Raw genomic sequence first — 27,484 nt, forward strand, 5'->3', positions numbered from 1 at the left:
ACCTCAAATTCTTCCCTGCAGCCCCCTTAACAGCTGAGTCCACAGCAGTCACGTACTGGTAGCCCAACATGCGCTGTCATGGAAGAATTCTGATTTTTCAGATCCTGCCTGCCACAGGCTATCAGATTGTTGCTGAGACCCGCTACACTGTGATTGCATGGTCCTGACATGCCTGGAGCATCTGGACCAGCAGATTCATTAGAGAGGCAATCCATACCTTGTAAAATATGAATCGGAGACAAATCCCATAATTATTCAACCAGCTGGGTAGGTCTGGAGGGAAAGCACAAGGCCTTGAATAGCACTCAAAACTAATGAATTACAGAAAATAGAGATGGCTGCTGGAACAAAATAATATTGGAACATTTTTGTGGGGCTGATGGTAGTTAACAAACTGCTATGCAGTTTTTGTCGTTTTCCTAGTCATCTGTTGGTCTGAGCTGTGAAGTCTTCCAGTAAGAGCTAGCCCACATTTGGCTGGACCTGTTCCCTGCAGCTCCCAAGCAGCATGTCTGAGATGAAAACCAGGATCTACTCTCTGTGCTTCTCCCACACATCAGTTACTAGCAAAAGGGCAGTGCTGGCTGTGCAGCCTTCATCCCTGCATTTCTGCATTTGTTTTGCCATCCGGTTAGCTTGTACCTGGATTTTGCTTCCTCTGATGGTCAAGCTACTGCCTGCCATTTGATCGTGGACATTTGAATGCTGTTGTGCTGTCTGCAGCCACCAGCTAAAGATGCTATCACAGTAATTCTTCCCGCCACAGGTGATAGGACTGTCCCTGTGTAACTTTAGCAGGTTAATGCTGGGAAACACTTTCTAGAGGAGAGTTTCCATGCCAGCACATGTTGGGCTTCTAAAAGTGCTGTTAACATTTGCCTGACCAGAGGTAGGGGCCTATACTTGGACTTGTCAGGAGAAGATTGTTCACCTTTGGGACTGGTTTGGGTCTGGGCTGGGTGGGAGTGGCTGGGGAGGAGGGAGACACTGGGCACTGAGCAGTGCTGGTTCCTCCCCAGAGGGATGTTCGTGAAGATCCGGGACAAGCAGCGTCACCCCGAGTGCTACGTGTGCAGCGACTGTGGCACCAATCTCAAGCAGAAAGGACACTTCTTTGTGGGAGACCAAATCTACTGCGAGACGCACGCGCGGGAACGGGTGACTCCCCCGGAGGGCTACGAGGTGGTCACTGTCTTCCCAAAGTAAACCATGCTGCTCACAAAGCCAGAAGGATGATTTATTCTCTGCTGATTTTCCTTGGAGAGCATTATCCCTACCCCCTGCAGAATCTTGTTTGCAGTAAGGAATGCTAGGCATGGCTTTGAATTTCCTTGTCATTATTAATCCTCCATCTGTTCACATGAGATGTCACTAATTGTTCAACATTCTTTTCATCCTCTCTTTCACTTTTTTTTAATAAACAGAATTTTTTTTCCTTCATTGTGCTGTCAATCACACAGGAAAATCAGAGGCCAAAGTCAGATTACAACTTTTCTGTGTTCTAGTTATTTGCCATCTGATTGCCTGCAATAAATGGGGTGAATCCACAAGGTAGAAGTGTCTGCTTTCTGCTGTTTTCCTTGTGCACTGGATTGTGGTTCCCTGGGCAGCAGAAGAGGTGCCCAGTGTATGGCTGTGTTTATCCTGGAGAATAGTGGAAGGGATTTACAAAGTTGAGTCAGGCTGGTCTTGCTGCCAGCTGAGCTGTGAGCAGCTGCCTGCTGGCACCCAGCGAGGGGCAGGTGGGCACAGCCAAGCCACAGAGCAGCCTGGTGGCCTGTGCCCAGTGCAAGGCAGCCGAGAGATGCCTCCTCTGTGTCCGGCACTGCTTCGTGATGATGGGACTGGGCACGGCAGTGCTTCTTGCTACTGCATCACCACAGATGCCCCTTTGTTCCCCACAGACACCAACTGAGCTCTATGAGAAAAATGATCACATGATGCTTGCTGGAAACCAGGGAATCTGAGAGTGAAGAGGGAAGTTTGAGTTGCCATAGTCCCTGTTCTGGTTCCCCCTGGGGGGAACCAGATGTGGCTGCCCAAGGCATCAGCCTGCTCCTAGTGCTGCTGCTGTGCACAGCTGCTGGAGGGTGCCTTTGGGGGGTGATGTGGGGAGGGGGGCACATGACCCTTGTGCCCTGGATAGAGGGCTGATGGTGCCTGAGGAGCAGAACCTCCACCCGTGTTGAGCACAGAGAAGGCCTGCAGTGGTTATTTCTCACACCTCTAAGTGAGGTGATGGCTGTTCTTATTCATGTAAAAATAAACGGTTTATAAGATGTCATGTTTCCTTTAAAACAAATTGCCGGTGGTTGAAATCAGCACAAAGGCCCCTGGATCTAGTGGGTGCATCTGAACAGCTACAGACAGGGTCATGTCCTTGCCCTGGAAAGTCCTGTCTGTGTTCAGCAGTGCTGTACTGCTGTGCCCTGTGTTTCCTCTCCTTCACAATGAATCACACCGCAGCACAGCTGCGTTGTAAAAAAACAACAAACCACAAAAAAACCCCAAACAACAAAAAGATAATAAACCAAAACAGCCATGCTAAAACCACAACCCCAAACCTCATCTGAGGTGAAGCTGACCTGACACCAAGCCTATAAGCCTCCTGGTGTTCAGATAAACAGTGCAGGTTGGGCAGGGGACTAATTCACCAACCCATCTAAATTTAGTTCATCCTCTCATGCTCCTTCTATGGGCAGAGGCAAGCAAGCAAGGCTGCCATGGCTCAACCAGCAAACTCTGTTTGGATCATCCCTGGGAAAAGCCTGGCTTCTCTGGGCCACTGGCACACATCAGTACACACCTGCACAAACTCCAGATAGCAACACAAGCAGTTCTTTTTCAAGGTGAGAGTGGAGGGTTTTTTTTCCTGCTGGGATGACGTCTCCCCTCACTACTGTTGGGGGCGTTAATTCTCACCTCTCCAGAGCACACTTCCATAGGGCAAGGCTCTCTGTGCTGCAGTGTCAGCAGGAAGGACTGCACAATAATCCAGTGCAGTGGTGGGAAGCACAGATCTGCAGGGATGAAGGAGTGACCCTGTAGCACAAACTGCTCTGGCTGTATTGTGGACCAAGTCCTGGCAGTGAGACTGTGGCTGCTCCACAGCCCCTGCTTTCTCAGCAGGCTGGGGGCTCAGGACTCCCCCAGCAAAATGCTGGCTGCTGAGGCCATCTGGAGCTCTGTGTCCTGGCCCCAGAGGCTGGGCTGAGCCCTCCAGTGCCTACAAAGTCACTGCATTATTTTGTACACAAATGCCTGTCAACAAAACAGCACTCATTCCAGAAAACCTCATGATTTTGGGGGCAAGGGCATGAGAGCCTGGCCTGTGCCTGGCATTTCCCTGCCCTCCCACTCATGTGCAGGGCCATGGGCTCTGTCAGCAGCCTCAGCTCCTGCAGCCAGGCTGGCAGCACCCTGGGAACACTTCCTCCTGCAGGGGCCTTGGCACAGGACTTCGGCACTACAGAAGATTTGTGGAGTAGTCTGGAAATGCAGGTTTCTAATCTGGATACCAGAGTTGATCCAATTTATTACGTTGGAATGGGTTAGGTGAGGAAGTTCACATTTGTTACTTGAGGACTTTGATCACTCTCAGCTGTGGCTAGCTGAGAAAAAGAATTTATCTTTTATGATGTCAGGCAAAATATTTGACAACTGCAGTGTTCATGTAGTCTGACTCTTCAGATTCCTCAGGAGTTAAAAATTTGGCATCTGCAGTCTGTCAACAATAACAAAATTGGTTATATAGCCTTGCAACCACACTGAGCTGCCTGCTTTACAAGTTATCAATAATGTAAGAAGACATAAAAGATTCCTATGTGAAGCGTGTTGGGCAGTTTGAGTTGGGGAGCATCCTGACAGAGTGTCTCACAAAGGTGGGCAGCACAGCACAAAGCACAGTCTGTCTTTTTAAAACTGATTACCTTGATTTTGCACCATACTGCAGGTTAAGCAGGGTAGATCAGTCTTCAAAAGTTATGTAGGCTGTGTGGGAGCAGCTGTCACCTAATATTGTCTTTAACAAGATTAGGTTGAGATACAAACAGTTTAATAGGGAAAACAAAAGCCACACACACAAGCAAAGCAAAACAGAATGAATTAACTTCTTCCCATGGGCAGGCAGGTGTTCAGCCATCCCCAAGAGAGGCAAAAGCTGGACTTTGTATTACTCAAGATAATTAGTAACTGAACTGAATAATTAGAAACTTTTGTCTTCAGCAATTGCCAACAAAACGGGGCTTTCACCAGGCAGAGATCAAAGTCAGCTTACTCATTAAGAGATTTAGCTGTTCCCTTGGAGGTAAGTATAAATATCTCTTGCTACTATAAGATTCCCTTCTCTATCAGGCCACTAGAGTAATTAGGATCATGAAGTGAATGAAAACTGGTTTCTGAAGTCTGAGTTGGTAGAGGGTTTTTTCTCTGTGTGATCTATGCCATGTTAATGAGCACAACTGCAACCGTGACAGCTCCAGCTCCAAGTCCATGACTGCAGCTTTTAAACTAAACCTAAAAGACAAACCAGAGCTGAAAATTTAGAAGCTGCCTGATTCATCCAGTGCTGTGTCCAGTTCTGGGCCCCTTGCTACAACGACACTGAGGTGCTAGAGTGTCCAGGGAAAGGTAATGAGGGTAACTAAGTGTTCTGGAAGGGGAAAGTGCAGAATGTCCACGTGGGTGTGTGAAAGCCAAGAAGTACTTTCTGAGAAGAGAAGGGCAGTCAAGAGGTAAAGGCTATTACATGTGCATTTAACCTAAAGGAGTTAGCTCTCATCATTGCACTGGGACTTTTGAGATGGAGTCCAACCGTTAGCATGGCACTGCTGATCCATCGAAATCATGGCCCCAAGTGCCACATCCACATCTTAAATATGGCAACTCCATCGCTTCCCTGGGCTGCCTGTTCCAGTGCTTGACTTTTTGGGTGAAGAAACTTCCTAATATATAATCTCAACCTTTCCTAGTGCAACCTGAGGCTATTTCCTCTTGTCCTATTGCTTGTTACTTGGGAAAAGGGACCAACACCTCCTTTCACATAGCTGTAGAGTGGCAAGTTCTCCCTTCTCCAGGCTAAACACCCTCAGCCCCCTCAGTCACTCCAAAACTTCTGTTCCAGACTCTTCAACAGCTTTGCAGCTTCCTGCATTTACTTCAAATGGGCAACTCAGCTGCACAGGCTGACCAGCAGTCAATACAGAAGTAATGTCTGCACCAGAAAGATTTAGGCTGTTTTAGGCTCATCTTTTTTTGGTTCTGTTTTGTGTGTGGGTGTTTTTCTGCTGTTTTGTGGGGTTAGTTTGTTTTTCTTTATCACATTGGCTAATGTGCTAAGTAAGTAGGAAAGTGTGAATTAATGGATCAGATTTGCTTGTTTAAGAAGCCAAAATCCATAGACATTTAGAACAAAACAGGTATTTATTTAATCAAAATAATTCTCAGAAGTTAAAAACAGAAGCTACCCAAATGGCTTTAACGAACGTACACATTCTCCCTTCCAAATAAAACTATAATTGACACCATATTTTAAAAAAACAACCAAGAAACAGGGGTTTAGGACTTCCACAGGAAGATTTTTTAAACAAATTTGCCAGTTTATACCACTGAGTACAGGAACTAGCTGAAAACGTGAAACATGCTCATTTGCTTTATGAAAGCCTACTAAAGCTACAACTATCACCTGCATTATACTCTAGAAGATGTTAAAATTCACTGGAAGAACACAAGGGATTTGAACAAGGCCTTAAGGAAAGTCAGCATCATGGACCAGCAAGCGTAAGTGTAATCTCTGCAAGATTTGAAACACTACATAGAAGCCACATTTGCATATTAAAACACACATTCTGCATTGGACTCTGATGACTCTTCTAGGACTTTGAAGACACCCATTTTTTCCTTTTTCATTTTGTCAGAGGCCTTCATTTGATCTAAGATTAAAACAAAGGTCAACCATAAGAGGTGTAATAGAAAAGAGATTTGGAAAACAAGTTAAAAAATATTTTGCAGAGTTGGAGAACAAGATGACAAAATTTTGCTCCTTCATCAACAGTTGGCTACTAAAAGTTTGTGTTAAAAAATATTTTTCAGTTGTATGCTTGTATGAAAAAATTCCAACATCTCTGGCTAAATGTGAATGGAGAAAAGAAGTTCTAAAAGCTGCCTGACTTAGTCTAATTTTCCTGAAAAAAGCACCCAGAAAACCTATTTAGTGAAATTACCAGGAGAAACATAAAATTACAGCTCTGATAAGTAATATTCTTTCCAAAAATAAAAACTTCTCTTCCTGGCAATTGCAATCACTTTGTTACCCTTCCAGTGAATATTAAGCTAATGAAAAAGTATTACATTTATATAAATTGAGTAATCATGGCTTACCAGGGTGGGAGGTGGAATTTTGCTTTCTAGAGCACTAACTGCAGTTAATTATAGCAAATATTCAGTATATTATGCCAGACTAATATCTTTGTATGAACATTTTTGGACATCTTTATTATATTAATTTTGATTAGCATAGCAAAGAAGAAAAACAGCAACCATGATAAATATAATGCACACTAATAACACAAGATAAACAGCACCTTCTTCAGCTTGGAAAGAGAAATCAGATGGTTTCACAATCTGAAATTCTAAAGATACAGACCTTAATACCCATTCATCAAGAAAAATTTTCTGTATTATCAGCCTGAAATAAGCAGTTTTACAGAACAATGCCTTAAATTTTTTTCCTATATTATCTAAAATATAGCAAGAGTTTCCTAAGGTAAACTAATTTTACACAAACTACATACAGCACACTTACTTAAGGCTAAATTTTTTACTTCTAACTTCTGTAATGACTGAGTTATTTTTTTTTTTTTCCTGTATCTATGCTTGGAGTCTTGTTCTGCTAAAGATGCTGAGGGAATCAAGGCATATTAAATCTACTAATCATACAAAAGCATTCCATATCTATGACCTTGACATGAATTTTTCCTCTCAGGAAAGTTAGAGTTTTTTTCAATAATACCTTGGCCTGATCAAACACTAGAATTTGCAGACAACCTCAAAAAAGACTTGTGTTTTTTTGCTGAATAGCTGATCCACTGACAAGCCATGGGAACTCTGAAAAGCTTGATTTCTTTCCTCCAAACGTTGACTTAACTTCTTTTCCCAAAAATGTTAGATAAATGTATTTTGAATTACGACAGCATTGAAGTACATTTTTAAGCTTGCTGGAATAAATCTTTCCTGAGAATAATTTTTATTTTGATCAATTACAGCAACTCTCCTTGAAAGCTGCTCTGCAGAACACCTCCTAATCTATGCTTGTCATTTCACAGTATGCTCAGGGCACAGCATGCTTGAATGTGGTTTTCTGGAATACTTTTGTCCAAGTCCTGTTATTTCTTCTCCAGCAAACCATATTGAAAATGCCAACAAAGGGACCAAAGGGTCCTTTGTCAAATGGACAGCTGTAGGGAAATTAAGCTTTAGCAGCTTTCCACATACAAAGATTCTTAAAAGATATTAATTTACTGCTGAACAGAATAAAGAAAACACGAAAACTCAGACTTACCAATGAGATCACTCCTATCCAAAAGTAACTCTAGATCTTTATCACTGATTACTTTTTCTTTAGATCCTTTAACCTCCCTGTTAAAGAAGAAATAATCTCTCAATAAGGATAAAAGCATATTAGTATTGCATAGATGTCAGTTTTCCCATGTAGCAGAATCCCTAAGACATTCTTTCCTCTATGAAGATCCACATACCACTTCATAAAACAAAAAAGCTCTTGACAGATGCTTGCAAATTACAAGTTACAAACTCATGGTCCAAAAAAATAAGAAATCCGCATACCTCTCATAGTCTCTGGATTTCAGTAATTCTAACAATTCCTGAGGGTCCAGGCAGCTTTTTGACTGTGCTAGTCCAGATTTGCCACCTTTAAACTGATCTGTAGAAATAATAAATTTTAAGAAAGCACACAAAGACTAGAACAAATTATTGAATATCAAAACTAATGCTAGGTTTCATTGTTTTAGTCCTCACATAAGCACAGCTTACACTAACAGACTCAGAGGTACATGAAGGTTTGCATGCAGACCTTTCACCTTCTATAATGTGTATGTATGTAGACATATATGAAGTATGCAGGAGAACTGATTGAAACACCAATTCAACATGCCCACATAGACACAGAGCAGAAAAACCATTAGTTCTACTTACTGTAAAAACATTGTAAATAAAGTTATATTGTGGATGCTGTATTTTGTTCCCTTTGTATTGTAAGCTGGTTAAAACAAAGTAAATTGTATTAACCACAAGACATGAAATATGTGAAAGATATGGTTTACAGAGAGAACAGCCTCAGTTTAATGAAACAGACAGACATGACAAAGTAATACCCTTGACACAGACTGATTTCTTGAGACTATGCTAGCACCTATTTACAGCAAATCTGGATGGCAGTCCAACTAAAAAAAACATTACACAAGATTATTACCTAACCAAAGCTGAGCATGAAATCAAGCTTGGTCTCATACATTTCAAGGAGACTGGCAAGACTTGCTGTTGTGTGCCAAATTTCCTCAGGTTTTATCAACACATGTACCCATTTTATTAATGTGTCTTCACTCAGTCCTTTCATCACACTGATGATCCTTGCTGTAGCTTAGCTTCAGAAACCCTCCCTACATCTTTTCCCATCTCCCTTCAAGAACTCTGAGTTTATCTGTCAAGTGCAAATCAGATTCAAGTTCCAGAGCAGTCTGAGCTATAGGATTCTCTCCCCCATTAACATCTACAGCAGTGACAGACATGCTCCAGGTCCTTTCATGCATTATTAATGATGCTGTCTCTCCCATTTAGCTTTCAGAGTTTCACAAACCACATGGTATTAAATCAGTGCTGTGCAGGTGTCAAGTTGCCATAATAGCAAGAAAAATACAGTTTCCCAAGAATTTTGTTCGATGTAACAGAAGCACAAGATGGAAAGTCAAAACAAACAAACAAACAAACACCACAATGTTTTGTAACAAAATTCAGTTCTTAAGCTCCAGTATTTGTATTGTATATACCCTACATAGTTAGTTTTCTGATTTTCCTTCCTCATTTGCTTCTCCTAAGTTCCAACACTTTTTAGATATTCACAATAACAAGATCCATAATATCAGCTTTACATTTACACAATGAATCCAAAGGTTCCTGAAGTGACACCCCTAAGCTGCAAGATTTACATGTGATACACCAATAGATGCCAAGATAAATATTAAAATTCTTGCAAAACTGAAGGCATTGACAAATGTCCCAAACAGAATAAGCTACAGAAGCAAAGCAGGATTCCAACAGGATCTATACAAGAAAAGCTCATCCTCAAAGGGATGCTTTAAAGCAATCACATTCTCAAGACTTTTGAGTGTGACAAGCCATATAACCAAGAACACCACAAGATTCACCACTGTTCTGTACATAAACCCAAAGACTATTGTTCTATTTAGCAGTTGTTCTACTGGCCAGTTGTTCAAACAGGACTGGACTTCTGTGGTTATAACACACTGGACAGAGGCAAACAGGATACTGAACAGCTTGAGATTTAAAGAAGCAACACATATTGACATGAAGTCCTAAGAGAAAGATACTAACTTTTATGGATAATCAGCTTCTCCAGCTTCCTCTTGGCAGCAGCTGTCTCCACAATCTTCTGGTCAATAGTATTTGCTGTCACGAGACGATAAACAACTACTGGCTTTGTCTGACCAATTCTGTGACACCTGTCTTGGGCCTGCAAATCTGACTGGGGGTTCTGAGTAGATAAAGAATTAAATCAGTAACCATTCTGATATGCCATTATCCTTTTTTTAAAGGACATACTGCATGCAGCATTTTTAATGGGGAGCTCAGAGTCAGTGTAGAAGCAGAAGAGACATGGTATAATACAACTCTACCACTCTCGACTCTTAAGCTTATCCATGACAAGCTCTGCTGCTATAGCTGCACAGGCAGAGAAACCCAACCAGCCTGGACTGCTTCCGCACTATGTCCTGTGGTTTTCTACAGATGGACATGGTTAATATGACAGATTTAGATGATAATTTTAGTTGTAGGTTTGTGTTGGTTTTCTTTGTTAGAGGATAAGAAATGGTATTTTTAAAGTTTTTGAAACTGAAAATAGCAGCGCTGTCTACTAAAATGAAGTGAAAATGCAGAAGGACTCAGTTGTTTCCTTCCAAACCTCTCTTCTTCCCAGCCTCCAGATTTACAGGAGCAGCAGAATCCTAGCTAGCTAAAACACATGTGGCAAAACACAGAGGAAATTCATGTAGCTGGTATTAACATGGCAGCAGGGAACCCGTAAAAGGTCTAGCTATACTCAAATTTAAGTAATAAAAAGAAGGAAATGCATTGACAACATAAAAACCCCCCCTGGCTTTTGGTAACTCAGGGGCAAACCCAGAAACCAACTCTAATGTTGTAGTCAGTAACCCAGGACTTTTCAAATGAGGCTGTATTATTCCACAAACAAAATGTTTGCACATGCTAACGTGCTACTATTGCCTTCACATAACACCTCATTAAAGTTAGAAATGGTCTATACCATAATGGGTTCATAAATTATTATCAAAAGGAGCAAGAGAAAGCATTTTTGACATCTATCACGAGGTTAACAATCTGTCAACGTACCCAGTCACTGTCATATATGATAACTGTGTCTGCTGCAGTTAAGTTAATGCCCAGGCCTCCAGCTCTTGTACTCACTAAGAACAGGAAGACTTCAGGGTCAGTATTAAATTGGTGCATCTGGAAGAGATTTCATCTATTAAAAAAAGTAGATGGACCAAACATAACATGGCTAATGGTTAATGAGACCTGTTTAAAAGATGAACACAGAAAATACAACACAAGCTGGTTTTAGGAGGCACTGCATTTTAGGTATACCTCAATTCTTCAATATTTCCGAGCTGCAGATACTAAGGCAGAAGACAGTTTTCAGCACAGAGGTGTTTTGTCTGTTAAAGGTGAAATGCTGTGCAAAATCATACCCCAGTGTCACAGCAAAAGCATAATTTGCTAATGTGCTCACAGGGCACACCAATCTACTTACATTTTCTTCCCTCTCTGAGTACGACATAGAGCCATCCAATCGACTGAATTTGAAGTTTCTCAGGTAACAGTAATCCATCAAAATGTCAAGCATCATAGTCATTTGTGAGAATAACAAAACCTACAAAACCAAAAAGATTCCTTAATAACATTTTTTGTTCCTAGGAAGATGACTGTATCTCATCCCTCCAATAATCTTCAGCTTTACCTTATGTCCTCTCTTTTTAAGTTCTGGAAGCATTCGGTCCAAGAGTAGAAACTTGCCTGAATTCTTTACTAGATCTTCATCAACCTTCGAACAGGGAAGAGAGAATCATATATTAGGAGGGAAGGAGACCAATGGTTTCCTCAACTCAGAAGCACCAACAAAAGCTCTCTGAAATCTCATGGAAACAAGTGTGCACCATTTTCTTAACTAAAAGCCATACTACTGGAAGTAATATTAATTTACGCAAACAACTTGAATCACTTAAATCATCATGAAACTAATTTAAACTCCACCATTTTATATGCCCAAATAATTATTTTTTAAAACTAATTAGTTTTCACCCTATTTCTGGAAGGAGAAACCTTCATGTTGATAACTTTTCCTCATGGGATAATGCTGCTGTTTCTTTCCCAGTTTGTAATTAAGACACACTAAGGCTTCCACCTACTGGACACAGAGAGGCATTGCTGAACAAGTTATTACACAGCAGCAGCAGTCAAAGTTTACAAGTTTTCCCACTGCTTCCTTAAACCTCTCTTCAAGAGAGCTTGCTAGATCAAATCCCTGCCATGGGCTACAGGCAGGGAAATAGAAACTTCTCAGGTCTGAAAGATATAGCAGCCACTGTGGGAATTATGAATACATCTTCCTGAGCAAGTACTAACTCCTGTGGATGGTGTCAACTATCAAACAGTCTCAATTTTCAACACACTAATCTTCCCTCACCTCCCTGACTGGGAAATCTGCTTTTTGTGCATTGACTTTACATCGACACATTTCAACAGCATACTCTGGAGCACAGCAGGCTCTGTTATCACTCACAAAATAGAAAACATGACTATACATACCTACAAACCAACATCTACATTTAGAATGTGCAAACAACTTCCAGTTCTTTTAAAATTCTTTCAATTCAAATTATTTCATACTTTCCTGTATTTCCATCTGCTTTGTGTAGATTAAGCTACCACCTGGTCTTTGTGATATAACTTAGATTTTTTCCCTTTTGAGGAAGGATGCTGTATTCTCTGAGAAGAAGACTTATATTTGGTAGAGTTCTTCAATGTTATCACTGCACCTCCTGCATCACATACAATTTTCTTCATGAACAGTTCACCAAGGTTAGCATTTGTTTTGAAAAATAACCCTGGTGAGGAGACCTTGAGGCAGCCCCTAAAGCACCTGGAGTCAATGGAAGCCAGCAATTCTGTGAATAACTCCCCACCAGCAGAAGAGCACTGTCACAATGAAGAACACCAAGGCACCACTGTGCAAAGGTTGAATGGGCAGAGCAGCTGAACAGGTCCCTGCTACTGCTGCTACAAGAAGTTTCAAATAATGATTCAGTATACTGCTGGAATTCAATAGGAGGCATATGCCAAATACATTGAAAAGGTCTTTCTTTACTGCCATCAGCTCTCAGTCTATTGCTTTTTAATGCCTGGAATAAATTTTCTCTAATGCTTTTAAAATTTGTACCTTGAATTGTTGTGTCACAGGATCCAAAGGATACTCAATAAGATAGGGGTGATTACAACACTTCCTCAATAACATCATAATATTCTGCAGTTTAAGGTTCACCTCAGAATCCATGGGAATGCTCACTTCTACCACTGGCCTTGAAAAGACATAACATCTTATTAGTACTGAAAGTGTCCCCTTATTATGCTATAAATATTTGAGAGAAAAAAATCCCTACAACAAAATTAAGCAATGGAGTCACATGCTGTGACGTGCTCAAAATCTCTTATAGTTTGCAAAGGTATTACCAGACAAAACTTTTTAGAGTGCTACACTTGGCAATGAAGGCATAACTGTTTGCCATTATTGATTAAAAATACAAAAGAGCAGTCAGTAGTAATTAGAAGCACAATTTGACTTGTCCAAGTCACACAGCAGATCAGGGAACAGAAGCAAGCCCTCACCAGACCACAGGGTCAGATTTCCTGGGGAGCAAGACCCAAGATGCTCCAGAATCAGCTGTATGCCTATCCCAATTTGGCTACATCGCAGGAATCACAATGAATACAGATATTTAGCTCTTCTACATAGTAGTGTCTCCAACATAAGGTATCCATGCATACCATAAATCTAACACAAACAGATATAATTGTCTGTTCTTATAAGCCTACATCAGTTTAGAATAAAAATCTAGCAAAATAAACACTTTTCAACCTGAAGATTTTCCTTATGCCCAAGAGACTTTAAACCAATTTAGAGTCACCAACAGAAGGCAAAGTGGAGGACATTTGAAGTGACACTGTCTTTCCAAGCAACTGCAATGCATGACAGGACCCTTCTCTCCTGCAGATGGCTGAACACCTGCCTGCCCATGGGAAGCAGTGAATTAATTCCTTGTATTATGCTGCTTGCATGTGCAGCTTTTGCCTTCCCTATTAAACTACTATCTCAAACTACACATTTTTCAGCTTTTACCCTTCTGATTCTTTCCTCAACCCCACTAATAGAGTTGTGAGTGAGCAGCTATGTGGTGCTTGGCTGCTGCCTCAAGTTAAACGACAACAGTGTCCTGAAGTTAACTGTAACTCTATCATGGCTCAGTGAATACCAGGTAAAATCAAAGAAACAAACCATAAAGCAACAAGGATTGTGAATCACTAAATGCCATTCTTCCTGATCAATTCAGTAAGCAAAGCACTGGAAGCAAACTAAGAGGGAGACAGACAGTACAACAAGAAAAAAAAAAATCTTTCAAGACAGGCACCTCTCTTTTTCTACTTCCTCTTCCATTTTGCTGATTAATTTTTCCAAGTCATCAGGTGAACCATTATGTTCTTCACAATAATCAACCACTTTTCGACTACGGCGTTTTGGTCGGCCTGTAGAGCTCAACTCAACTACTTCTTCCTGTGGGAAATGAGAACATTGCCATCAACAGCAGCCAGCTTCAGAATCAAAGGCCTGTGCTGATCCAAGAATTTCAAAACTGAAAAGAGGCCTCAGTAATGTGCATCATGCAACACTTATTTAGACTTCGGCGGCTTAGATTTTGGCTATGTAGAAGAGCAGCCAAATTGTAAAGGTCTACAACTATAGATTTTGAAAGTTTCTTTTTGAGTTTAGAAAGCTACATTCATACTTTACCAATTCTAAGCTGAAACTTAGACTCAACTCTATAAAAACAGTGCTCTTTCCCTCCCAAGCTACAAGTCATCAAGAACATATTTACACTTATATTGCTTTACTTCTGTGCCACAGGCCTATCACAGTAGCTGCCACTATTGAAATAGATAACAAATAGATCAGACTAAAAATTTAAGAATAAAAGCAGGTTTAGTTACAACGGTAATGAAGCAGTACCAATATGATTTTGCATACAAACTATTACAAGTAAGCACATTCCTAATATCCTTATCAGCAGATACCTCATTATTTCCAAAGAGTTTCCTAATGGTGCGATTGACAATGGCAGTATAGAAAGTCTCCTGCTTCTTTGCCAGCGGTGCATATACCACAACTTCTCGTTTAGGAGGAACCTCAAGAGCAACATCTGATTTCAGCCTTCTCAGTAAGAAAGGTGTCAGAATCTGAAATGGTGAGCAGATGCTACAATTACTCAAAGCTGTCAACACAGCTAGTTTAAAACAAGGAAAACATGACAACAACACAGAAGCAGGCCTACTGATGTGATGCTATTTTGCCTATTTAAAGCAAGAGAGTTAATTTGCACATATATTTCATTTCTTAATATGTATGCCTACTGAACATTTTCACGCACATGCTGGTACCAAACATGTTTGTGTTTCAACACAAACACACCCCCTTAACATTTAAAAAATTCTGAAGTGCTTAGTAAGGGTGCAGTACTAACTACATTACAGACCTTTCTTACAAATTCCAGTAAACTGAAAATAATCTTAATACAAAACTGTTCATTTTGTTATATTTCTTAAATCAAGTTTTTCTGAAAACACCCTAAACCTTTAGCCAAAATAAATAGTCATCAACAGTTATACATAGAAGATACAGTTCAGATCCCTCACCAGCGGCTTATAATGGAAAAATGATAGGTCTGTAAGCATTTACCTCCACACACTCTCTTAAAAAAAGAGCTTTAAGTGTAAATTTGAAGACAGCCACATTATATAACTAGTTTGTCAAAAGGTATTTTGCTCAACACCAAAATGTTACGTTAAGTTCCCTCAAAATGATCTTTTAACAAAATAAATACACTGATTAAATCTCTTGGTGAATTGAAGTCTGTAACTGCAATTAAGTTTGACTAAATTCAGTTCCAAGAAGAAAAATGAATGGCTATGAAAGAGATACATTGCTCCTTTAGCATTTGTAAGTGCTGCAAAGATTGAAAAGAACACCCTACAAGTCTCAGGAAGTCCAGAAGTGCCACAATAAAAAGTTCAGACCAGAATTCAGCATCACAAACAAGATTTTGACACACTTCATGACATAAATGGCCTATGTTACAACTATATCATAAAAAATACAAAACGAAGAATAAATGAAAACCTGATGCAGCATATGCAAGATGTTTTGCTCCCTTTCTTTAGCAATAATATCTTCAGCAGTTTCTGTAATGCTGGTAATATCAAACCAGGATTCAAAGCTATAAAAACAAAGCAAGGAAAAAAAATAGCTTACTAAAATAATGAAGATTAATAGCTATGAAGTATCTATTCTTCTCCTATCCTGTGATTAAAAAAAATATAAAGCACTCATCCCATCATGAATAGAAGGTGTATCGGAGAAATTTCTGAAATACACCTGTCAATTCAGAAGCTTGATGTTCTATGTAATATGTAAAAATACTTGTACTAGTTGGAATAGTCACTATCATCTATTATATTCCCTCTAGGTCATATCTTTTCCCAAAAATTAGTCAAAACACTCTTTTAGCAGTGCTCTTCCACCTGACTCCCTACTGCTGCAGAAAATTATCTGTGGGTCCTGTGTCTGCCAGCCTCACACAGCTTCATCCAACAACTGAGAATCCCAACACCTTTGAGAATCTCCAAAAAGGAGCACCAGGCATTTTCAAACATCTCTCATCGCATATGTTCACACCTTAGCTCACATCTGAGCTTCCACTATCCAGGAAGACAACAATTAATTCCTTCCTTTCTGAAACAACTAAGTGCGAGGCAAGACACGTTACAAAGCCTTTGCCACCAAATAATCATACTGGATTACAACTATGCCATAAAACAACTCTTCACATGCTGGTAAGTTTAGTTATTAAAGTCATAATAACAGTCAAACAGAACAAACAGAAATAGTTCCCACCATCAGACTGCAACCTACCTTTTCAAATCATCAAACACATCTGGCAAGAGGAAGTTAAGCAATGACCAAAGCTCTGCCAAGTTGTTTTGCAGAGGAGTGCCAGTCAACAGGAGTTTATTGTCTGCATTAAATCGTTTCAATTCTCTGATAAGGCGGCAGTTCATATTTTTAATCCTGTGACCTTCATCTACTATGAGGTACTTCCAGTAGCAACTCTATGAAAATAAAGGATATTTCAGTAAACTTAAGCTTTATTCCATCAAAACAGGCATCAGATTAATTAAGAAGCACTAATAAGATAAGCACTGTTTGATACTGCCTATTACAAAGGTTCTATTCACTATTTTTCACTTTGCCAGACTAATAGAGTGGAGTCCAAACAGTTAATGCCACACATCCGCTTCATGTGACTACTTTTCAGAAAGTTTGGGTGGTTGAAACAAAACTTCTACAAAAAATTCATCTTGCTGAAACAATAACTGTGATGTTAACCACAATATTTACACATTAAGTATAGTTGTTGCTCTAAACCTCCTTAACCATCACCTACAGAACGGTAACAAAAAGACCAGGTATGCTGTAACTATCTGCTTTTAGAATAATGTCCTGTTTGAAGAACTTAAGCATTAAATTGCAGAGCTACTACTACCAAGGAAAAGGAAGCGAATGCTTATATACATGCTACAGTATGAAACTTATTGTACAGGCAGCAGGTAGGTTTTTTACTGTGTTCAAAAGCACTGCTATCAGTATTGAGGCACAACACAGTCCCAGGGCTAAAAGAACTTGGATACCTGCAGGGCATTTCTGTCTCGCATTGCTATTTCAAAGGAAGTAATGACTACAGGATAGATTTGCAGTGATCCTTGTCTTCCACGTATTTTACGAACCAGTTTACGACGCTCCTGCTGAGCTCCATGATAGAGCATTAGTGGAATCTGTAAAAAAAAAAAGAGATTACAAGTCAGGACCACAATGCTCATTTTAAGCTATTAGGAAGACAGTAGAAATACTGAGATCTCTTGCAAGAAGGCTGTAAATACATAGCAAGTCACAGCACAGCCTGTAGTAGCCATATAAACAACTACAGTTAAAATTATGTTCTATATGGAGAATGCTTAAAGGCAAAGAATTAGAATAGAAATTAAACAACTTGTGCTTTTAAACCTAAGGAAGAAGTCTTAATTTCTTTTACCTCTGGAGTAAATCTCTTGAATTCAGACATCCAATTTGGAAGAGTAGACAAAGGACCACATACTAAGAATGGACCAGGGACCCCTCGCTCCACCATCAATGCTATTGTTGCAATACACTGGATTGTCTTCCCCAGCCCCATTTCATCAGCTAAAATGCCATTAATACCATTTTCCCAAAGCATCTGCATATGCAAAAAAGAAAAACGCAAAATAATCAGTACACATTTGGAAAAACAAAGATCTTTAGGACTGTAACATCTGTGGAAACTCTCTACTAGGCCCATTTTATATATCAGATGATTTTATTATAAATTAAATACAAGTATCTTGTAAATGCTAGATATTCTCATGTAGATGTAAACATTCCTAGCCAATTACATACCTGACTAGGGCACAAAAACCAGAACAGTATCAAAGGAAAGTATGTAATTTAGTGTTGCACCAGAAGGCACTAACTGCAAGTACAGCTAACATTACACAAGATTCTACTCATCCCAGCTCCAAAACTTCACTTAGCTCTGCTTTCCAAAAGACCAAATGGCTGTGCTGACATTTCAGTGGTATGTATTCAAGGAGCTTCTGTAGGCATGGAGCTCCTGTAGCAACCCCACCACAGGAAGTTGGCACTTCCTGGCCAACACAGCCAACTGCTCCAGCCAAAGCTTTTTGTGCAGACACTACCTACTCTAACAAATAGCAGAGCAACTTCTCACAAATGAACAGAAAGACAAAGAATTGCTCTTTGGCCACTCTCTACTGTTCAATAAAGATACATAAAAAGGTTATTATAACTGAGGCCCCAACTAAGGAAACTGGATTTCCCTACGTTAGAGGCCTGTCTTCACTAGGCACTTTCCAGTAACAGAAGTGAGTGAGCAAGTTCAGTGGCACTACTTGAGGGGAGAGTCTAAGCCTGTTGAAACAGACTGTGTATGCTTGTAGGGAGGAAAAACAGAAAAAAACTAAGAGAAATATGAGATCAGTAGGAGAATTAAAATCAGTTTTGACTCATGAACTTTTTAATTTGGTTTGCAGGATGAAACAGGTAGAAGTTAAAAACATATGTGGGTAATTTTGATGGCAAGTTCCTATCGTTTTTTTCATTTCAGAAGTTAAAAGATATAACATTTTGAACACACTGTGCTAATATTACTAGTTAAGACTCCAAGATACAGAGAATGAAAATTCATCTGTGTCAAGCCTGCAAAGGTAACAGGTCTTTGAATACATTTGGGCTAGGTATTGAAGCCCTTAAGAGAAACAAATAAGACTGTTCCTCAGTAGGATGTATAGTCCTTCTGCTTTCACAAACTCTTTGTAAGGAGCAGTTGAGTTGAACAAGAAACTAGATGGAAAAAGGGAAGATGGAGAACAACAGCCAGAAAGCCTATAAAGAAAGGCTTAGCAACACCAATATCCTTCCCACACTGAAACATTTGACAACTTTTTCGTAACACCAGATTCCTGTACCATGAAAGATCATAACTCTCTCCTCTTCACCCTCCCTGCACCAACTACAGACTACTAATATCCCTTCCCCTCCACACCAGTTTCTAATCAGCAGCAATTTGATCAAATTCAATTGCATCCATACCCTTAGCCACTCCATGCCTTCCACTTGGTACCACCTCATTACACCACCAGTAAAAATCTTTGGCTGCTGAAAAGGCACTGGTTGTCCATTAAACTTTCGCACTGGATCAAGAAATTGCTTGGCACTGTGTCGTACAGCTTGACACAACCTGTCCTTAATGACACTATTTGAGTCTCCATTTTTCTGCAGGTCTTCTGGATGCAGGTTGTCAGCAGAGCCTTCATCCTGTAAAAGGAATGTCAAGGAACATGTGACAAGTGGAATGCACATCAAAGCCTGCTAAGACATACTTCTTCCCAATTTACACCAGCCTTAATGTCCTGTGAAGTAACACAGTCTCTGAGACAAAGATTTCTTTTTAATCAACTGTCAACTCAAGAGTAGACTTTTTTCTCCTTCAGAATTCAACGACAGTGACAGCTACTGAAGCTATTTCGCTTATAATTTTCTACCCATGAAAGTAAACACTTAAAACCTTCCTCACAAAGGCTGGCATTCAATGCAGCAATTTCCCTTCTGTAAGAAGGGCTTTCCTTTCTGTAAACTGTCTTAATGTTAGGAAGCAATTCACTGTGCATGCAGCTCTGGAACTACAGAAGCAAAAGAGACCTCACATGTTACCTCTACACTTGACTGCTTAAAAATGAGTGTTTTAAAGTCTTAAACACAAACACCAATAATTTTTAATAAACTCTTATTTCCTTTGTTTCTGAAGCTACTAACAATTTATAAAGTAAAAATACCTTCAAACTCCTTTTTTTTAAAAATAAAGGTTTTCACGTTGGATTTCTGAAATAAGTATTTTAAGTACATTCAAGCATACCACCTTTCTAAACTTTAATTCAAGACTTCAGTAACTAGCAAAGATGTTTATTTACAGGTAAAGTTTAGGGATATACTACAAAATATAAAAAGCCCTCCCTCCCTTTGGGTTTAGCGCTCTTAAACTGCAATAATCTGTGTCAACATACCTGATTTTCCACTTTACTTTTTTTTGCTACTGATAATATTTCCTGGAAACAAACAGAGAAAAAAAAAACATGTTTATGTGCTTTTTAACCTTAAAGACTACTGAAATTTGTATTTCATGTAATCTTTTCATTCACCTTTCAATCTGAACATACTTAAAAAGCTTTACATACAACATCATTAATCATATAAGTGACTCTAAAACAAGACCACACACCAGGTAATACATTTAAATTACAAACGGTAGTTGAAAATTCAACTGGCAATGTAGACTCTTCACAGCTTGCCCCCCCTAAAGACTTGAAAAAACAAGACTATCCAACTTCTACAGCTGTGATAACACTGCTTGCTACACACATCTTAGCTCACAGACAGGCTACTGATGGCTGATGATATCTGGTAGCAATGTATGAGAACGCAGCACTCTAAAACATAGATGTCACAGAAATTGTCTCACCCATTAAAAGTGCTTCAAAAATCCAGACAACCTACTTATAGTTAGGGCATACCTCTTTGGACATAATTTCTGATATGTTGTATGTCCCATCTTCTCTTCCTCTCTTCTTTTTTGCACCTATAAGATAATATTTGAGTATATACAATCAAACATTAAGGAAACCAAACCCACCAGTACTGAAAAAAGGCAAAACCTAATACATTACCCGATTTCTCCTCTTTGCCATCAACTGGGTTTTGACTCTAGAAAATAACCATAGAAAGAGGTTCATCACCTTATGCATCTCTATCATGACACAGATAAAAAGATGTAATCAGGCTCCTACCATTACCTTTGAAAGCTTCTTGAAACATTTTGACTACTAAACAGTTTTCAAAAACAGCGAAAAAAAATCCTGCTTATTTTTTCTTGTTACTTATTTACTATTTTGGCTGAACAAAGCAGTCATTGCTAAAACAAAAACTCCTCAAGACAAATTGAAAACATTTTCTCTAATAACAACTAGTCAAAAACATCCCCTAAAAATTACTGTCATGGTATACAATTTTTAAGCACTTTCAAACAGCCCTGCTACAGTTTAAATAAATATGTTATATTAGATAGATCCTGCAAGTCAAATACTGGACAATCAAACTTATTTATTTTACTTACCTTGATCAAAACGAACATTGTAATTACTCAAGCTTACGTTTAGAAAGATGCATAAAGTAGCTACTTAATCTTACCTTGGCAGATTTTAACATCATCTCTCTCTTTTTTTCTAATTTCTCTTTCCTCCTCTGTTCCTAAACAAAATAAAAACCACACATGCAATTCTTATGTTTCCTTAACACCCACAACAGTACTATCCACTACAGAAGCAACAGATTACATTGTTAATTCTGAGTTACATGTACTCTGTAGACTTTGTTTTTGCAACCCCACTATGTTTGTTCTGATGTTGTTTAAAACAATAAAGCAAAATTTGGACAAGAAAGTGCCACTGCTCTAAACTGCTTGTCAGTAAATACTTTAAACACTTAAATACAGTAATTTAGAAAGATGTCAAGAAAAATATTCCCAGTTGCAAACTCCTGAAGATTAAATCTACTGCAGTAAGTTTTCCATTTATCCAATGTATACATACTACATATTCACTGCAGAACAGACAGCAATGTAAGTAGCCTAGAATGCCTTTAACAAAGAAGTGTTTAATGTCTTGAAGAACTTAAGATTTTCCTTCCATCTACTATTTTTGCTTGCTGAAGTAAAAGCAAAAAGATCCTGAATAAAGAGTAGAAGACCTTGGTATTTATCAGATGGAGCAAGATTTAGTACTGAAATACACACTCTAGCAATATAATAACCATGAATTCAAGCTGACAGTTCAACTAGAGAAGTATTTTGAAGAGGTTCCTGCAGTCTAACAGTGTCCCTTTACGGAAAATGCTGTCCTTAATATTTTCCTGCTTTTCCTTCTCTCTCAAGCATAAAATCTTGCAAACTTGTCCATAAACATACAGTTAAAAAAGTCAAGACAAACCAGGTATGAACTCGACAGCCCATGGATTAAAAAAAAAAGACACATAACACTGTTTTATGAAAACTCTTGTTTCCATAAAAACAGCATAGCCTCAGATCACTGTAATTTACCTATTTGTTTAAGGGAGGCCTAAGTTAGCATCTTGAAGGTACATCTCATCCTCAGCTTTCAGTTAACAAGACAAACAGGCTACTCACCTTCCTCCTAGTGTGTTCTTTGCAGCTTCTATCCTCCCTCCATGTCTTCTAGCTCCCTTAAACTTCAGTTCTTATTTGAAATACTTACTCTCCTTTCTTTGCACTCAGGCCAAAAGAACTGTAAAAGCATCAGTGCCACCTTTACACTGTGACTTTGAAGTATAATTCATGTTCTTCCATGTCTGATTCATCTTTTAATTTATAGAACAAATTCTGAACACTACATGAAGCATCATGTCATCCTGTGCAGTAGGTTCCAGTAGATTTTAATGTTACTAATGCAAATCTTTAAAACATTTTTACTTCAAACAGTTCGATGAAAAAAAAATCCAAAGAAGACAGCACCTTAAGAATCCTTACTGCAGGCAAGAACACACCTACCTCTAGCTGCTGCTGCTCCATTTTGGTTAGCAAGAATTTGGAATAGATGTTGCTTTTTTCAAGCAAATGTTGAAGCCTCTTATAGCGCATTTCACTTGATTCCCTGTCCCAAGAAGTTCGAGCCTGCCCAACAAAAAGACATGTCAAGCATTTACAGATACAATTGTGACTATACTGAAGAACCATAACTTGTGTTAAAAGCATTAACTCTGAAGTGTCTCACAAACAGACCCATTTCCTTTCAGCCATCAGACTGCATGATTTGTCACTGTATGGACTCACACTATGAAGTGCTGTAAGGTCAAAGTAACTGAGGGTTGCATTCACTTGCATATACACCACACACACCCCGAGTATAGCAGCACTGGCATTCAAGGACTCAGAGATGCCTCACGTCCAATGCAAAAATGAAATCTCAGTTTATTTGTAGCCTGCAAAATTTTTGAGGGGGGAAAAAAACCTACCTGGCAAATTTCAGCACAGCTTCCCTACTATTATTATATCTCTTCATGTACATTTACACCAAGTTAGTTTCTCAAGAACAAGATATACAGACAGCTACAAAACCATCACATGATTTTATAGAGCTCATGTCAATTGCCAACATGAAAACAGTAACTTCTGCTCACTTTGCTTACAAAATCCACACTTGCTTTTCATAGTAACTGCTGCTGAATTAGTTAGGGCTGTGCATTTAGAAGTTTGCAAATTACTCTTTAAAACTTGCATCAAGACACCCCCAAAAAGTAAAAATCATTCACCCTTCTGCATTCATCTAACATTGCCTGCAAAACCGAGATACCAAACAAGTCACAGAATCATTTAGTTTGGAAAAGATCCAAGATCATCGAGTCCAAGCATTAACCAGCACTGCCAAGTTACCACTAAACCAAGGATGCCCTGGAAGTGCAACATCTCCTCACTTTTTGAGCGCTGCCTCCATCGCTTCCCCAGGCAGAGTGTCTCAGTGCTTGATCCCCCTTCAGGGAAGAAAATTTTCCAAGAATGTCCCATCTAAACTCCCCCTAGCTGAACTTGAGGACGTTTCCTATTGTCTTATTGCTTGTTACCTGGAAGAAGAGAGACCCTCCCCCACCACTTGCCTACTGTAGCTGTAGAGTGAAAAGTTTTAAATTAGCATCTCCAAGAGAAACCCAGAGAGACAAGGTGCAGAGCTTTACAAGATCCTTATCTATATCACTGCCTTCAAAAGAAACACAGGGGGAAAGGCACGCTAGGACATAGAAAAACAAGGGACTCTTCTGAAACGAAATACACTAATAGGTAAGGAAATGGGGTATTTCCTGAACCACGGGACAAACTGTGAGACACTGAAACGGTGGAGATTGTCTGACCCCCCACGAATCAGAACTTGATCTTCTCTAATACCAATCAGGTAGCAATCACCTACTTCTTTTAAGAGAGGACGATCTATCCCCACAATTTTTCTAGGGGAGGAGATTGCATTCTCGTGATTTTCTTTGCTTCTGCTCTCCCCAGTCCAGGTTTTTACCTTCAGATGACAAGTATCTGAGCTCAGAAAGATCAACTCTTGATGGCAATGCCAAGAGAGAATATAACTAAAACTAACCTATTTTTTCAGCACAATGCTATTGCTCACTTTTTATTGGAGTGAACACAGCATTCTTATTTGGCCAAACTGAAGGGCTTTTTCCTAGATCAACTTCAAAAATTTCAAGCAAAAAAAAAGAAAACTCAAAGATGAACAGCATTTTAATGACATCTTACTGTGCCTTTTGACTCAACCCTTAAAGCCTTATGACAGCAGTTTTTTTCCCCTTTTTGACTGAAAAGGTCAAAACCTTGCCACTTTTGGTAACCATGCTACATTCATTATTTGCACAGTGGTATTTCACCATTAACCCTCAAAAAGAACTGGCAACTCCTTTGCCGAACTGTTGTACAAATCACCTGGCAGGGGGCTTGCTGAAGTGACAAGCACAGAAAAACCCAGAAGCTGCCCCTCAGTAAGCCTGTGGTAACTACAGGAGTAAATCCCCTTGGTCTGACTGGCCCCCAGTTGCACAGGGAAAAGGTGATAAAGCATACAATGGAGCTCTATTCTTGCTAGAGGCAAGTCCTGTGGATTCTCAAGAAATGGAGAATACAAAAAAAAACCCACATTATAGCATCATTACGAAGTGGTCCTTGTGAAAGAAATTAGAATTTCAATATTTCCTGTGCAATTAGAAAATTTGCTCTGCAAGGGTTTCCTCCTTACTTTCCAGAAGTATTACCTCCAAATTTTTAGTTCGTACTCTAATCAAGGAATACCTGAAGTTCCAATATGCTACATCATCACTTACTGTTTGCAACAAAGAATATTATGAGACTTCTGGGAGAATCGATATTCCTTTCTAACTTTCTAACTACAGTATCACAAAATAATGCATCATCAAAACACACCTTTGTAAATCCTAACTTGTCTTAGAGTAAGTAAAAAAGAGTAATCAAAATTAGTTCCAGGCCTTAAAGACTGGTATTTTTCAAGCCCTTAGAATTGTTAAAATAGGGTAAAAAAACATAACCTAATCTCTCTACTACATAGTTCCTTGAACATCTCGAGATCTTCAAGGCTTCAAGGCCCCTTCCAACACAAACTATTCTGGGATTCCTTAGAATACAATTCTCAAAAAAGCACTTGAGAGACCAGTCCTTTCAAGCTTATATTTCCTTATGTCTGAAACACAACACAAATTATCATGTTATCAGAACACTATATAAGGGATCAGCACAGGTCTAGAAGCATCATGCTGTCGTGTTCTCACTCCAAAACAGACTGATTAGTTATCAACAGACTGGTTAGTATCATCAACGCTTGAAAACATTCTCAGCAAGAGGGAAATGAAGCATAGTAACGATGGCATCACTTGCGGTGGGAGGTACCATTTCCCCGAGGCAGTCTTCATTTCCTGTAACACAAGCAAACCAAGGTACACAAGCCAAACATCGCCCCCCGGACTGCTCACATGTCCGCTTCTCCTGGCAGCAATGCCGGGCCACAGGCAGCTCCCGCTCAGCTGTGTGCAGGGAAGAGCAGGAGTGCAGACCGAGACAGCGACTGGCATAAACCTGGTCCGTGTTAGCTGGGCTTTCTCAGCTAGACTACTTTGTCAGCTCTGCATAAAATATACCTGCTACTGAAAGAAACACACAACCAGGCTTACTCTGGAAAGGGTCTGCAGAACTCTACTCAGGCCGTTTGGCGGGTGAGCTTGCTTTAACCGAAGAGGGAAATAAGTATTATGTACACTTTGATAAACAAAACCAGAAAAATCTTGTCTTCAATGTTTCAGACAGAAATGTAAAAGAATGCGAACTTACTATCCTTTTTGAAATCAGCTCACTTTATAAGCGTTATAGCTCACATTTTTAGACTCAGAACGACAAAATCAAAGATGTAATATTCCCACTGCAAATTTCAATGCTAATAAAATGCGGGAGGCTTCTCCCTAAGTGCAAGAGTTCACCGCTAGCCTTTAAAAACAAGAAGAAAAATGAGGTTCCCGGATGGATGATCAAAAGGCGCTTATACACGGCTTTTACCAGCCCCTCCGGTTTGTTTGTTTTGAAACCCAAGGAGCTGCGCGGCCCCGGTCCCCAGGCACCCCGACAGACCCCGCGGCCCGCGGGGACCTGCCGCCGGGCGGGGCCGGCCGCCCCGGGCCGCCCTCACCTTCTCCAGCATCTGCCGCTCCTGCTCCAGCCCCGCCGCCTCCAGCTGCTCCTCTTCCTTCAGCATGGCCGGCGTGATCACCACCGCCTCTGCCTGCTCCCCCATCTCGGCTCCGAGCGGTTCTGCAAGGAGCGCACGGTCACTCGCGGTCCCGCGCGGTGAGCCCCGCGGCCGCCCCTCGCCGCCGCCCGAGTTGCGGGCCGGCATCGCCCCGCCGCGGCCCCGCTCCCGCGCGCGCCGCCTCACCGCCCGCCTCGCGAGAACAAAAACCGCGCGCCGCGCAAGTCGCGCGAGAGGTGGCGCCTCCGCAGGTTCTCGCGAGGCCGTTTCGGCTGGCAGGCCGCGGGCCGGGCGCGCCGTTCCCTCCGTTCCCTCCGTTCCCCTGGCCGGGCTGCCCGGGCAGCCGCGCAGTAACTCCCTGCGGCAGTTTGTGGGAAGACTGGATGTGGCTCTTGGTGCCATGCTCTGGCTGCCCAAGGGGAGGTGTTCGGCACAGGTTGGATGGTCCCGGGGGCCGGTCCCCGGCCGGATGGGTCTGTGGGTCCGCCCCGCTCCTCTCCGCCGGTGCCCGCCGGTGCGTGGGACACGCAGGGACACGGGACACGGCCCGGCCCGCGGGTGCCCGGGCGCTGCCGGCCGTGCCGCCAGGGGGCGGCGGAGCGCTGCGGGCCGCGCGCGTAGCGGGAAACGCGCAGCGGCACTGCGGTACCGTAAATACTGCCGGTGTTCCAGCACAAACGCTTTCGCTCCATAATAACACGCAGGCTGTCAAAATAACAGGGCTTACCGCTTCAGATGCTGTACTGGTTAATGTCTGTGCCTGTTTGTCAAACTAATCGCTGTTTTAAACTTGCTGCACGCACATGGTGACCTACACCGGGAGACCTGGAAAGGGGCAGGAAAAAAAGAAGCAAAG

At 40.6% G+C, this 27,484-nt stretch overlaps 2 protein-coding genes across 3 annotated transcripts in view; one reads left to right on the forward strand and one right to left on the reverse strand.

Moving 5' to 3' along the window:
* PDLIM1 (PDZ and LIM domain 1) overlaps positions 1-1,550 on the forward strand; it is a 43,401-nt gene extending 41,851 nt beyond the window's left edge. The window contains exon 7 of the mRNA XM_021548205.3: positions 1,020-1,550. Within this exon, the coding sequence (XP_021403880.1) occupies positions 1,020-1,206 (187 nt within the window). The 3' untranslated portion in view covers positions 1,207-1,550. The remainder of the gene's footprint in view (positions 1-1,019) is intronic.
* Positions 1,551-5,402: 3,852 nt separating this feature from the next.
* On the reverse strand, positions 5,403-26,799 carry HELLS (helicase, lymphoid specific). 2 transcript variants are annotated; one of them, XM_021548184.1, is made up of 21 exons: positions 26,569-26,799; positions 22,872-22,994; positions 21,497-21,556; positions 20,977-21,013; positions 20,824-20,888; positions 20,317-20,358; positions 19,346-19,570; positions 17,751-17,933; positions 17,350-17,493; positions 16,574-16,770; positions 15,782-15,878; positions 14,680-14,841; positions 14,019-14,161; positions 12,773-12,911; positions 11,294-11,377; positions 11,087-11,206; positions 10,666-10,782; positions 9,628-9,787; positions 7,843-7,939; positions 7,559-7,635; positions 5,403-5,930 (listed from the first exon to the last, which is right to left on the reverse strand). In XM_021548184.1, the coding sequence occupies exons 1-21, from the start codon at positions 26,773-26,775 to the stop codon at positions 5,833-5,835; spliced, it is 2,577 nt and encodes an 858-aa protein (XP_021403859.1). In that variant the 5' UTR covers positions 26,776-26,799; the 3' UTR covers positions 5,403-5,832. The 2 variants fall into 2 exon arrangements, with proteins under 2 accessions (XP_021403859.1, XP_077640732.1); XM_077784606.1 differs by lacking the exons at positions 5,403-5,930; positions 7,559-7,635 and adding an exon at positions 8,212-8,275.
* Positions 26,800-27,484: the final 685 nt, after the last annotated feature.

Source organism: Lonchura striata, chromosome 7 (assembly GCF_046129695.1).
Source record: "Lonchura striata isolate bLonStr1 chromosome 7, bLonStr1.mat, whole genome shotgun sequence".
NCBI lineage: Eukaryota > Metazoa > Chordata > Aves > Passeriformes > Estrildidae > Lonchura > Lonchura striata.